This window comes from Salvelinus namaycush, chromosome 39, assembly GCF_016432855.1.
Source record: "Salvelinus namaycush isolate Seneca chromosome 39, SaNama_1.0, whole genome shotgun sequence".
Lineage (NCBI taxonomy): Eukaryota > Metazoa > Chordata > Actinopteri > Salmoniformes > Salmonidae > Salvelinus > Salvelinus namaycush.
This window is the reverse complement of record NC_052345.1, coordinates 5,704,804-5,718,086: the sequence shown is the minus strand read 5'-3', so window position 1 is coordinate 5,718,086 and position 13,283 is coordinate 5,704,804. Positions and strand designations below refer to the sequence as shown.

Here is a 13,283-nt window from a genome sequence, read left to right as displayed (position 1 = left end):
CTGTCGATATCTGTCTCTACCTCTCTGTCAATCTCTCTCTCTACATCTCTGTTTTCTCTCTCCCTCTCTTTCTCCTTCCACCTCTCGTGCTCCTTCTTGCTCCTCTCTCTATCTCTCTGTCCCCCACATCTCTCTCCATCACTCTCTGGAGGAGGGAGAGAAGAGGGAGAAGAGGGGAAGGAGAGAGATATTAACCTTAGTTACATTGACCTTGCGTGTGTAGAAATCAAGGCTGAGAAATGTGCTTTGAGAAGTCATCACATGGGTGTGGATGGGTCTGTGGTTAGCTGCTGTGACTCACTATCAGAATAGGCCTACGCATTCAAACTTTATCCAGCCAAGTTCTATGTGTGAAAGAACAGGAGGCTGTGACTATATATACCTACAGTGATTGTGGTTAACTAGCCTACTCATGAAGAGGTTAACCTTCACTTGAGACGGATAGACAGATAGGTCTGTGAACGGTGCCTGCTGTCTTCCCCCCCCCTCCCTCCAGTAAGCGAGGGTTATCTAGGGTCAGCTGCTGAGACTGCAGCATGGTTGTCTTTATCAGTGAGAAGTGAAGTGGAGAGGGGAGGGGGGAGTGGAGGCCTGTAGAACTACTGTCTGGAGGAGCTCCATTCACCTCACACGCTGTAGCCTGACAGGCATGTCTAGACTTGTCTAGGATACCCCCCTCCCTTCTTTTCTTTCTCTCAGTGTTTGTGTGTTGTGTTGTGTTGTGTGTGTGTGTGTGTGTGTGTGTGTGTGTGTGTGTGTGTGTGTGTGTGTGTGTGTGTGTGTGTGTGTGTGTGTGTGTGTGTGTGTGTGTGTGTGTGTGTGTGTGCATGCGCGAGAGAGCATGTGTGTTCAGCCAGCTCAGCTTTACTGACGTGCTACAGCCATCTTCCAGGTCAAATAGTGTGATAACCCAGAGGTCTCCAAACCTGTCTGTAACCTGCTGTTAACACTATACAAGCAGCACTCTCCTAGCCACGCCAGCCTCAGCCTCGTGTGGGTGCTAGCAAGCAAGCTAGTAGTGCTACGTATCAACAGCCATTGTCAGCCAATCCAGTAGAGGTTGGAAGCTATGGTGAGCTTCGATTGGTCACTAACGTCACGCGACATCCCAGAGGATTTGAATAAAGTTCAGCTTTCCCCAACTTAAGTCCCGCCCTGTTCGGCTCCCTGGCTTTCCTTCCGTTTGAAGTGAATGGCTTCCGCTGTTTCACCGTGCGATGCCGCTTCCCAGTGTAAACTCAGGGTAAGGCCTGAGGCACCGCTATACAGAGGACACCCACACACACGCTAGAGATCAGAGAACAGACATGAATCTGGATCGTCCATCTCTGTGTAGGCCTGCTGGGTGAGAGGAGATGGTCACACACTACGTGCCTGCACTAGGATAACTGTGATAAAGACAATGTGGGCTGGCCTGCCCTGTGAATGGGGCTGTTTACTGTCAGAGACAGAGACAGACAGATATTTATCATATATAGAGACGTACGTGTGTGTGCGTGCGTGCACACACACACACACACACAGACAGACACACACACACACACACACACACACACACACACACACACACACACACACACACACACACACACACACACACACACACACACACACACACAGAGGAGAGTCGTTTCTGAGTAGTTGCTGGTGTCTTTAGGTTGTAATCTAGCCTCAGGGCCGAGACACTTTGGATGTCCTAGTCTGAGTAGCATAATGCCCTAGGTTAGCTAAAATACCTCTTCACTGCAGCATAATGCCCTAGGTTAGCTAAAATACCTCTTCACTGCAGCATAATGCCCTAGATTAGCTAAAATACCTCTTCACTGCAGCCTAATGCCCTAGGTTAGCTAAAATACCTCTTCACTGCAGCATAATGCCCTAGGTTAGCTAAAATACCTCTTCACTGCAGCATAATGCCCTAGGTTAGCTAAAATACCTCTTCACTGCAGCATAATGCCCTATGTTAGCTAAAATACCTCTTCACTGCAGCATAATGCTCTAGGTTAGCTAAAATACCTCTTCACTGCAGCATAATCCTCTAGGTTAGCTAAAATACCTCTTCACTGCAGCATAATGCCCTAGGTTAGCTAAAATACCTCTTCACTGCAGCATAATGCCCTATGTTAGCTAAAATACCTCTTCACTGCAGCATAATGCTCTAGGTTAGCTAAAATACCTCTTCACTGCAGCATAATCCTCTAGGTTAGCTAAAATACCTCTTCACTGCAGCATAATGCCCTATGTTAGCTAAAATACATCTTCACTGCAGCATAATGCCCTATGTTAGCTAAAATACCTCTTCACTGCAGCCTAATGCCCTAGGTTAGCTAAAATACCTCTTCACTGCAGCCTAATGCCCTAGGTTAGCTAAAATACCTCTTCACTGCAGCCTAATGCTCTAGGTTAGCTAAAATACCTCTTCACTGCAGCCTAATGCTCTAGGTTAGCTAAAAGTCCCCTTCACAGCAGCATAATGCTCTAGGTTAGCTAAAATACCTCTTCACTGCAGCCTAATGCTTAGGGCTCAGACAATTTCATTTACATTTTATTAATAAAGCAGTTGCTGTTATCTAGAGTGACTTACAGCTAAGTGCATTCATCTTAAGATAGCTAGGTGAGACACCGATTTCCTGGTCAGGTCATGTGGTCAGCCATGGAGGGCGGAAGTAAAACTGAGTAGGGTGCAGGAAACACCATTACACCTCTCTCTCTCTCTCTCTCTCTCTCTCTCTCTCTCTCTCTCTCTCTCTCTCTCTCTCTCTCTCTCTCTCAGTATCATCTGGACCTATGTGTTGTCTTGTTATCTACTGTATCTGTCTCCAACCTCTCTCTCTCTCTCTCTCTCTCTCTCTGTGTTCCTCTCTTCCAGGAGAGCCCACCTGCGTCTGTGTTTGGAGAGGTTGAAGGCCCTCATCCCTCTGGGAAAAGACTGTAACCGTCACACTACCCTGGGGCTGCTCAACAAAGCCAAATCACATATTAAGGTAACTATACCGCATGGACACACACACACTTATGACCTGTTCAAGTCTAAAATATACACACACACACACTTATGACCACACACATACACACTTATGACCTGTTCAAGTCTAAAATACACACATACACACTTATGACCTGTTCAAGTCTAAAATACACACATACACACTTATGACCTGTTCAAGTCTAAAATACACACATACACACTTATGACCTGTTCAAGTGTAAAACACACACACACACACTTATGTCCTGTTCAAGTGTAAAACACACACTTATGTCCTGTTCAAGTGTAAAACACACACACTAACATTCGGACCAAGGCGCAGCGTGATATGGGTTCCACATCTTTTTATTCGTGAAACGCACAAAGCAATAAAAAAAGCAACCGATACGTGAAGCTATGGAGTGCTCACAGGCAACTACACATAAACAAGATCCCACAAAACACAGTGGGGAAATGGCTGCCTAAATATGATCCCCAATCAGAGACTACGATAAACAGCTGCCTCTGATTGGGAACCATACCAGGCCAACATAGACATACAAAAACCTAGATTACCCACCCTAGTCACACCCCGACCTAACCAACATAGAGAATAAAAAGGCTCTCTATGGTCAGGGCGTGACAGCACGACTCAGGCCTGTACTCTACACAGACCGGTGCGCCATAACCAATCAGAGCTTCAATAGGCCTATATGCAAATAGACCATTTCCAAATATGGATTTGTGCCATTCACTTTGAACTGGACTGTTTTACAGCATGAGCGGCTGCGATCGTTATGCGCTTGTTTTGAGATCAAAGCGAGAGCTGCACGTAGCCAGGTGGGCACATTTGTTCATATTCTTTGCTAGTTAGTGAGTTATTAGCCCCGTTATAGATCATTTGTAGTCAGCAATGTGGGAGTGATTACTTCCTACATGAGAACAAAACGTGTACATTTCTTGGCATGTTTGAAAGCAAGTCGGGTCAAGAGCTTTTTTATGGCAGTTTTTTATTTGGAGACGGTCTTGAATAAGCTAAGTAGCCAATAGGCAGAGGGTAGCATCATTTGTCTGATTCTCTGTAATAATGGTATGGGAATAATAATGCATTTTATTTTGGAAAATGGTTTCTTGCATCAAACAACACAACAAATTGTTCAGGATTAACAGGTTAATGTCAAGCCCTGCGTGGGTTTTTCAAAAGTCTCATGGATTGTAGGCCTACATTGAACACCACACATTGGCTGCTACTGTAGGCTGAATGATAGAACAGCTATTTTCATGTTTAAATGTTATGTGATACATATTCTCCATATTTGTTTATGTTAGGCCACTCTGGCAGGCCTACATTATGATCAAAAAGCCACAGTAGTCTACTTGATCACTGTTAAAACTGTAACTAAAGCGGGTACAGCCTCAGTGTTCACAGTAAACGCAAGCTGGAAGTTGCACAGAATTTTCACAACGTTCAAGTTTGCGCTCGGCAGACCTGACATTTGCTCACTGCCGGAAAAAATGAGAGGGAACATTGCTCATAATGAGAAACATGTTGCTTGTTCTGAATCTATGGCCCGTGCAGCTTCCCCACTACTGACTGCCACCTGAATGAGGTTAACATGGGAATGACGATCAATAACATTGACCCTGACAATGACACAGAAACATGGAATGAAGGGTTGCATTGTTGTTGCATGTCTCTCGCTCGCTCTTTCTCTCTCTCACCCTCTCTCTTTCACTCTCTCTCGCTCTTTCTCTCTCTCCCCCTCTCTCTCTCTTTCTCTCTCTCCCCCTCTCTCTCTCTCTTTCACTCTCACCCCTCTCTCTCTCATTCTTTGTCTCATCTCTCTCTCTCTCTCTCATTCTCACCCCTCTCTCTCTCTCTCTCTCTCTCTCTCTCTCTCTCTCTTTGTCTCATCTCTCTCTCTCTCTCATTCTCACCCCTCTCTCTCTCTCTTTGTCTCATCTCTCTCTCTCTCTCTCTCTCTCTCTCTCTCTCTCTCTCTCTCTCTCTCTCTCTCATTCTCACCCCTCCCCTCTCTCTCTCTCTCTCTCTCTCTCTCTCTGTGCTGTAACTGTCAGCTTTAGTCTTTATCAAGTATTGACGTGACTCTGTGTAACAGCAGTAGTAAACAAACGCATCGTAAACAAAACACTGATACAAGATAAACAACGGCAAGTCTGGAAAGACAGGACGTTACTTCTGTGTTGGGCTGTTGGGTGATTTCCCTTCCAAAGGTTAGAGTTAGCTTATAGGTCAGGAGACAGGATACTAAAGTCTGACATTGGAGTTGTAGCGTTTGGAGAATTGATTGGCGGTTTCATTGACTCCTCTATCTCTCATCCTCTCTCCTCGTCCCAATGTTTAGTCTACTTCCTTATCTGTATCTCTCCCTCCATCCCCCTCTCCCACTGTCACTATCCCTCTGAGAATATCTTCTCTATCAACCTCACCCGCTAAAATATATACATTCACATCTATTCATAACCACGCTCTCTCGTCTCTTTCTTCTCTCCTCTCCCTCCTATAGAAACTTGAACACACCTGGTAAAATATCCTGTTAAATAGATAAAGGAACACAAAGGATAGCAACTCGTCATCTCTCTGAGCGTGGAAGAGGCAGGTGCTCTTTGGAAACAGGTATACAAATACAGTTTGTTCAAGATAACTAAACACACTCTCTCCCTTCTCTCTCTCCTTTCTCTCCTCTCTCCATTCTCCTCTCCTGTCTCTCTCTCCTCTCTCTCTTCCTTCTCTCCTCTCTCTCCCTTCTCTCCTCTCTCTCCCTTCTCTCCTCTCTCTCCCTTCCCTTCTCTCCTCTCAATCTCTCCTCTCTCTCTCCCTTCTATCCTCTCTCGCTCTCTCCCTTCTCTCCTCTCTCTCTCCCCTCTCTCTCCCTTCTCTCCTCTCTCTCTCTCTCTCTCTCTCTCCTCTCTCTCTCTCTCTCCTCTCTCTCTCTCTCTCCTCTCTCTCCCTTCTCTCCTATCCCTCTCTCTCCCTTCTCTCCTCTCTCTCCCTTCTCTCTCTCTTCTCCTCTCTTCTCCTGTCTCTCTCTCTCTCTTCTGTCACTTCTCCTCTCCTCTCTCTCTCCCTTCTATCCTCTCTCTCTCTTTTCTCCTCTTTTCTCTCCCTCTTCTAGAAACTTGAAGAGGCGGACCGTAAGAGCCGTAACCAGCTGGACAGTCTGGAGAGGGAGCAGAGGCACCTCCAGCGCCAGTTGGACCTGCTGCAGGGGGGCACCGGGGCCGGGTTAGGAGGCACTGGGCCGGGGGAGGGAGAGAGGATACGCATGGACAGCGTGGGCTCCACCCTCTGCTCCTCCGAGCGCTCCGACTCGGACCAAGGTGAGCGACCGTGACCGCCGAAAGGGATCTTAGTCAGATTCCAGTCTTTATTTCAGTGTATCACACACATAAGCACATCAGTTAAAGAGACGTGGACTTTGTACACTTGTACCCTATTCTTAGGATAACCAGGATGGTTTGTTTCCACACAGAATCAAGCTAACTTCTCAGTTTAGTAGTGTTCCTGTTTAGTTCCAAGGAGCTCTTGTTTTGAGTGTGTTATTCCAACGTTCTGCTCTTCTCTTACTCCCTCTCTGTCTCTCTCTCTCTGTCTCTCTCTCTTTCTCTCACCTCCCTTGCCCTCTACAGAGGAGATTGAGGTGGACGTGGAGTCTACAGAGTTCTCGGAGCACGGGGAACTGGACTCGGTTTCTACGGCCTCCACCAGCGATCTAGACGACCACAGCAGCCTTCAGAGTCTAGCCAGCGACGAGGGCTACTCCAGCTGCAGCATCCTCAAACTCTCCTCAGCCTTCTCCGGATCCTCCTCATAGGAGATGGCTGTTGGGTGTAGACTCCTCCCCCCACCTCGGGGGGCTAAACCAACATCCAAAGACCAACCACCTGAACCTGGCCAGCGACGACGGTTACGAGGGCAAACGTTAATCCAGCGTCCTCGTCAAACTCATCGCCTTCTCTGACCGGCCGATTAGAGTTGTCTCCAGCTCCAGCTCCAACCTGCAAAAACCTTGGCCTCCCACCTCCATCCACCGACCCTGTTGTGTATCGTCATGTCACCCATCTACATGTATCATCGCCGACTACACCATCGCCATGGCATCCCTCAAGTGGCGCCCTGACGTCCTTCTAACTTCCTGTCTGTAACCCCTCCCCATCGCACCATCCGTCGCTCTGCTCCAACTCGCTGCTGAAACTCAACCCCCAGTCTGAGAAGAACCCCCCCCTCGGAACCCCTCAACCCCCTTCCGTCCCAAGCAGAAGGTCCAACCCTCCGCATCGTCCCGATAACAGGTACATGAAGAACAGAGATTGATCCAAACACAGAACCAACCAACCTTTATTTTGAGAATCTGAATAAGAGCAATGGTTTGAGATGAGATTTTTACTTGAGTGGCTTTATGAATGATTGAAAATGAAGATGAAAAAGGATGTATTTTTATGAACATGCTGGGATCAGCATTATCTTGGTTTTATTGCAGACATAATCGAAGGGAATAGACCACTTTTTTTAAATCAAACAATTGATTAAGTTATTTTAGAAACAAACAAAAAAACAACCCCATATTTTAGCATCAGAAATGCACTTACACTTCTAATATATATTAGAATATTTTATGATGACTTTTATTTGTTTTAAAACCCTGTTTGGTTCTATGTGTTTGAGTGTTTGCTCTGGTCTTGTGTCCGAAGTCAAGTCAATGTTCTGCTGGACTTAAAAACTCATTTGGGAACAAGTGGTAATTTGGACACAGACTCTGTGGAATGACAAGAAGTCTACTAGTCATATCAACACATTTTGGCCCTTGAACGACGTCCTTTTTTAGTTTAGATTTCTTGTCTTTGTGTTGTTGTTTTTTTACAACTGTGCAGCCACAGCACTGCACCCAACAGACACTTGAAATGGTGCTACCTGAAACAGCAACAACAAACCCATCAACAACGCAGCTCAAACGCTTGTACAACCAACGCTCCTTGTCTGCCGTGTCATACAGGACGTTTCCATCCCAACATGCATCATATGCATTCCCATGGAACGTGGTGCTCGGTGTGGAAATCAACCTTCAAATGGGTTTTTACAACAACGCAGCAGCAAGCTATCCTGCAGCTGCCTACCTTAGAGCTGTCTATGGAAACACATTGGCACAATTTAAAAAGACAGAATAGCAAGGAACGTTGGGCTATAGAGACAGCACCCATCCTTTCTCTCGATCCAGCAGTAACAAGCAATAACTATTTATAGTCGTTTTATTTTATTTTTAATTTCGACCATTTGACCTACTGGTTTTTTCCCCCTCTCTTTTCCAAGGCAACAGACCTGTGGCCGCCCCAAAAAAAGCTCATTCAACTTGGTTTGTTTTTTTGTACATAATTAGATGGCTTACAATTAGGCTTAATAAATTAACGATGAAAAAAGGAGTGTAAAAAAATAAAAGTTAGAAAAGTTGTGTATAGAAAAAACCTATTGCCTCTGTTGCTGTTTTTGACCTTGTGTTTTTGTGCATTTTAAATTATATTTTTGAAAAGATTTATTCTACTTCTCTGAGTGTGACTGGCAAGCGGTCAGTCAGTCGTCCACGTGGCATGAATTGGACAGTATTGCTTTGTTCATTTTGCTGGTTGAAACGTTCAAAAGTGACCATTCTGTAGCTGTCCCCCATCAACCCCAAGAGAAGTTCCACTTCATAGTACTTAACTTAAAGTTCAAGACACAACAACAAGAGAACAACAACTATATGGCTGTAATACAAAATGGCCGCCACCCCAGGACATCTTCTGTTCATAAATACAGCGTTTGTGTGGCACTCTTATTTATTCAAATTTGTTTGTTTTTTACTTTTATTTTGAAAACTCCTATATGGCATTCCACTGGTGGTATCTGGTGAGCTGTGGGGGAACTCGAGTCTGAAGTGACAACACCAAGGTGTATGATGATGTCATTGACTGTGTGTGTACATCCTTAGCCCTTGTTACTGAAGCGAACCCAACTTGCACTTTGAAAAGTCTTGTTTTCCACTGGTATTCACGTATCTCTTCATATGAAAGAACAATCCCACCCTGACCCTTGAGTTTTTGAAGTTTATATATTTATTAGCCTATTTCTCCATCCCTCACAGAACCAACACAGAACGAGGGGAAAAAATGAAAAAAGTTAACTTATTTGGTTTCTGTCTTATCTTATTATTCTCCCTATTTCTTTATGATTTTATCCCTTATTTTAAGATGTTATGTTTAAAAGTGAAACAATTTCTGTTTCCCAAATGGCACCCTATTCCCTACATAGTGCACTACTTTCGACCAGACTCTGTCGAAAGTAGAGCACTAAGTATGGAATAAGGTGCCATTTGGGAAACAGGCAACGGTGAATCGTAGTGAAATCAGTCAGGATACCAGGCTAATGTTGTTTTGTTAGACGGACACTTGAAATGTAATCAGCCCCCAAGCTGCTCCCAGTACTGAGCCTCTTATGCCTCCACGGTCCAGTTCCAAACTGACCCCAAGCTGTATGGTCATTTCTTCTCCTCTGATAGGCTGGGTGGAGTTTTTGTCATAACAGTTTACACCAAATCCAATAATCCTAGAATTTGCTAGGAGGGGATGGGGGTGTAGGGTCAAGGGATTGATTTTGGACTCAGCCTACAATAGCCAAGTCTAATTGGCAAATACTGAGCCAGCTACTATACAAAATGGGGGCTATCTAACTCCACACTCCTCTAGTAGGAAGACAAGTAGGAGTCTTTACTAGATTATGTTTTAGTCAACAAAATGTGTCTTACATTTACAAAAAGCCTCAGATTAATATTATTGAGAACAAAACGAAGGATATCATTCAAGGTGTACAGTTAGAGTGTAATCTTGCGGGATTTCATGATCTCCTCAAATCTTGATGGTTCACTGACGATGGTGCTTTCTCCATATAAACAAGCCAAACAACCTCAGAACACCAACAGTGTCCTCTTCTCTTTCACAGGGGGCAGATTACTTCACTCTTTCCTTCATTTACACTTTTATCGTCTAGCGCTTTTTGTCTGTCGTTTTTTGAACCTGCACTATGAGAAAAAAGGGCCCATATTTAATGAAAAACTGTGTTTTTCCCCAATACCCTCTCTCTTTTGTGTGTGTTGTCTGGTGTCCTTAGTGCGGCCATATAAGTGATACCTGCTTTTGGCTCTGTATGGCTAGCAGTATGTTGTTATATCCAGATTCGGGGTCTATTCTAACTCAATTCCTATCTGTTGAGTTCAAGATGGGAATTTCTTACCTGGTATCCAAACTGAATTCACATTCCATTTTGCGGATGGAATTTAGATGGAATTGACCTCCACCCTGAATAATGTCACTCCAGTGTACTAGGTATTGGTCTTATAGACAACGACTCGAAGGGGGGAAACGAATAGCCTGGGACCCAGATCTGTTTGTGCTGTCTTTCCAACTCCTATGGTCATTCTGGTCAAGACAGCACAAACAAATCTGGGAACCAGGTGAAGGCAGAATGAATGGGTCAAAGTAGATACAGCTATTCCCACCTCCAAACAGGACAGACCTAGCCTGGGTTAAACTAGGCTGAATGCTGTGATACGAGTTAGCGTAGCATTCAGTCTGGTTTAACCAGGCTATAGGAGAGACTATAGTCCCCTTGTTGTTCAGATGAACTCTGTGGCCATCAATCCTTTGTAGAACATGCTCTCTGATGATGATTCTCGCTGTGTAAGTTTGAAAATGCAATACTTACAATAAAACACCCAGATTTTCAAACCGGAACTTGTTGACTTTGTTGTCTACTATCTATCTATATTGTTCTTTTCAAGGTTGTTTTTAATCCATTCTCCGTTCATTTTGAGGAAGTCAGACACTTCTTATCGGTTGGGTTCCTGTCAGTCAGCCACACACTGAGTGTACGAAACATTATGAACACCTACTCTTTCTATGACATAGACTGAGCAGGTGAATCCAGGTGAAAGCTATGATCCCTTATTGATGTCACATATTACATCCACTTCAATCAGTGTAGATGATGGGGAGGAGACAGGTTAAAGAAGGACTTTTAAGCCTTGAGACAATTGAGACATGAATTGTGTATGCGTGCCAATCAGAGGGTGAATGGGCTAGACAAAAGATTTAAGTGCCTTTTGAATGTCAAGAACAGCAACACTGCTGAGTTTTTCACGCTTAACAGTTTCCTGTGTGTATCAAGAATTGTCCACCCACCACCCAAAGGACAACTAGCCAACTTGACACAACTGTGGGAAGCATTGGAGTCAACATGGTCCAGCATCCCTGTGGAATGCTTTTGACACCTTGTAGAGTCGATGCCCTGATGAATTGAGGCTGTTCTGAGCGCAAAAGGGGGTGCAACTCAATATTAGGAAGGTGTTTTTAATGTTTTGTACACTCAGTGTATCTTAAAGGGTGAACTGGGTTAACAAGACCCTGTGCAGATTACAGTATCTTAGTTTTGTCATATATTGTATATCATATATAGACTTTTGCCAGGCATTGTAAAGATCTGATTAACCTCTGCAGATATGCACAGATTTTGCATGACTGGAACGAGCCCAACTACGTGTCTCAAAGTTAACTGTGTAGATACACTATATAGCTATATATACAGTATATATATAGTTTGGGGTCACTTAGAAATGTCCTTGTTTTTGAAGGAAAAGCACATTTTTTGTCTATTAAAATAGCATCAAATTGGTCAGAAATACATGACTATTGTAGCTGGAAATGGCAGATTTTTTAAATGGAATATCTACATAGGTATACTGAGGCCCATTATCAGCAACCATCAGTCCTTTGTTCCAATGGCACGTTGTGTTAGCTAATTCAAGTTTATAATTTTAAAAGTCTAATTGATCATTAGAAAACTCTTTTGCAATTATGTTAGCACAGCTGAAAACTGTCCTGGTTAAAGAAGCAATAAAACTGGCCTTCTTTAGACTAGTTGATTATCTGGAGCATCAGCATTTGTGGGTTCGATTACAGGCTCAAAATGGCCAGAAACAAAGAACTTTCTTCTGAAACGCGTCAGTCTATTCTTGTTCTGAGAAATGAAGGCTATGCCTTTCGAGAAATTGCCATGAAACTGAAGATCTCGTACAAACCTGTGTACTACTCCCTTCACAGAACAGCGCAAACTGGCTCTAACCAGAATAGAAAGAGGAATGGGAGGGCCCGGTGCACAACTGAGCAAGACGACAAGTAGATTAGAGTGTCTAGTTTTAGAAACAGACGCCTCACAAGTCCTCAACTGGCAGCTTCATTAAATAGTACCCGCAAAACCCCAGGCTCTGTCGCAGCCGGCCGCGACCGGGAGGTCCGTGGGGCGACGCACAATTGGCTTAGCGTCGTCCGGGTTAGGGAGGGTTTGGTTGGTAGGGATATCCTTGTCTCATCGCGCTCCAGCGACTCCTGTGGCGGGCCGGGCGCAGTGCGCGCTAACCGAGGGGGGCGGGTGCACGGTGTTTCCTCCGACACATTGGTGCGGCTGGCTTCCGGGTTGGAGGCGCGCTGTGTTAAGAAGCAGTGCGGCTTGGTTGGGTTGTGCTTCGGAGGACGCATGGCTTTCGACCTTCGTCTCTCCCGAGCCCGTACGGGAGTTGTAGCGATGAGACAAGATAGTAATTACTAGCGATTGGATACCACGAAAATTGGGGAGAAAAGGGGATAAAATTAAAAAATTAAAAAAATAATAGTACCCGCAAAACACCAGTGTCAACATCAACAGTGAAGAGGCGACTCCGGGATGCTGGCCTTCTAGGCAGAGTTGCAAAGAAAAAGCCCTATCTCAGACTGGCCAATAAAAAAAGAAGATTAAGATGGGCAAAAGAACACAGACACTGGACAGAGGAAGATTGGAATAAAGTGTTATGGACAGACTAATCTAAGTTTGAGGTGTTCGGATCACAAAGAAGAACATTCGTGAGACACAGAAAAAATGAAAAGATGCTGGAGGAGTGCTTGACGCCATCTGTCAAGCATGGTGGAGGCAATGTGATGGTCTCGGGTGCTTTGGTGGTGGTAAAGTGGGAGATTTGTACAGGGTAAAAGGGATCTTGAAGAAGGAAGGCTATCACTCCATTTTGCAATGCCATGTCATACCCTGTGAGTGGTGCTTAATTGGAGCCAAATTCCTCCTACAACAGGACAATGACCTAAAGCACAGCTCCAAACTATGCAAGAACTATTAAGGGAAGAAGCAGTCAGCTGGTATTCTGTCTATAAGGGAGTGGCCAGCACAGTCACCGGATCTCAACCCCATTGAGCTGTTGTGGGAGCAGCTTGACCGTATGGT

At 44.7% G+C, this 13,283-nt stretch overlaps 1 protein-coding gene across 5 annotated transcripts in view; it reads left to right on the top strand.

The window, feature by feature from the left end:
• mxi1 (max interactor 1, dimerization protein) overlaps nt 1-10,750 on the top strand; it is a 45,101-nt gene extending 34,351 nt beyond the window's left edge. For 2 of the 5 annotated variants that reach the window (XM_038978799.1, XM_038978801.1), the window contains exons 4-6: nt 2,774-2,984; nt 6,106-6,310; nt 6,620-10,750. In XM_038978799.1, coding sequence (XP_038834727.1) covers nt 2,774-2,984; nt 6,106-6,310; nt 6,620-6,804 — 601 coding nt within the window. In that variant the 3' untranslated portion in view covers nt 6,805-10,750. The remainder of the gene's footprint in view (nt 1-2,773; nt 2,985-6,105; nt 6,311-6,619) is intronic. The other 3 variants (XM_038978800.1, XM_038978802.1, XR_005473846.1) reach the window with 2 other exon arrangements.
• Nucleotides 10,751-13,283: the final 2,533 nt, after the last annotated feature.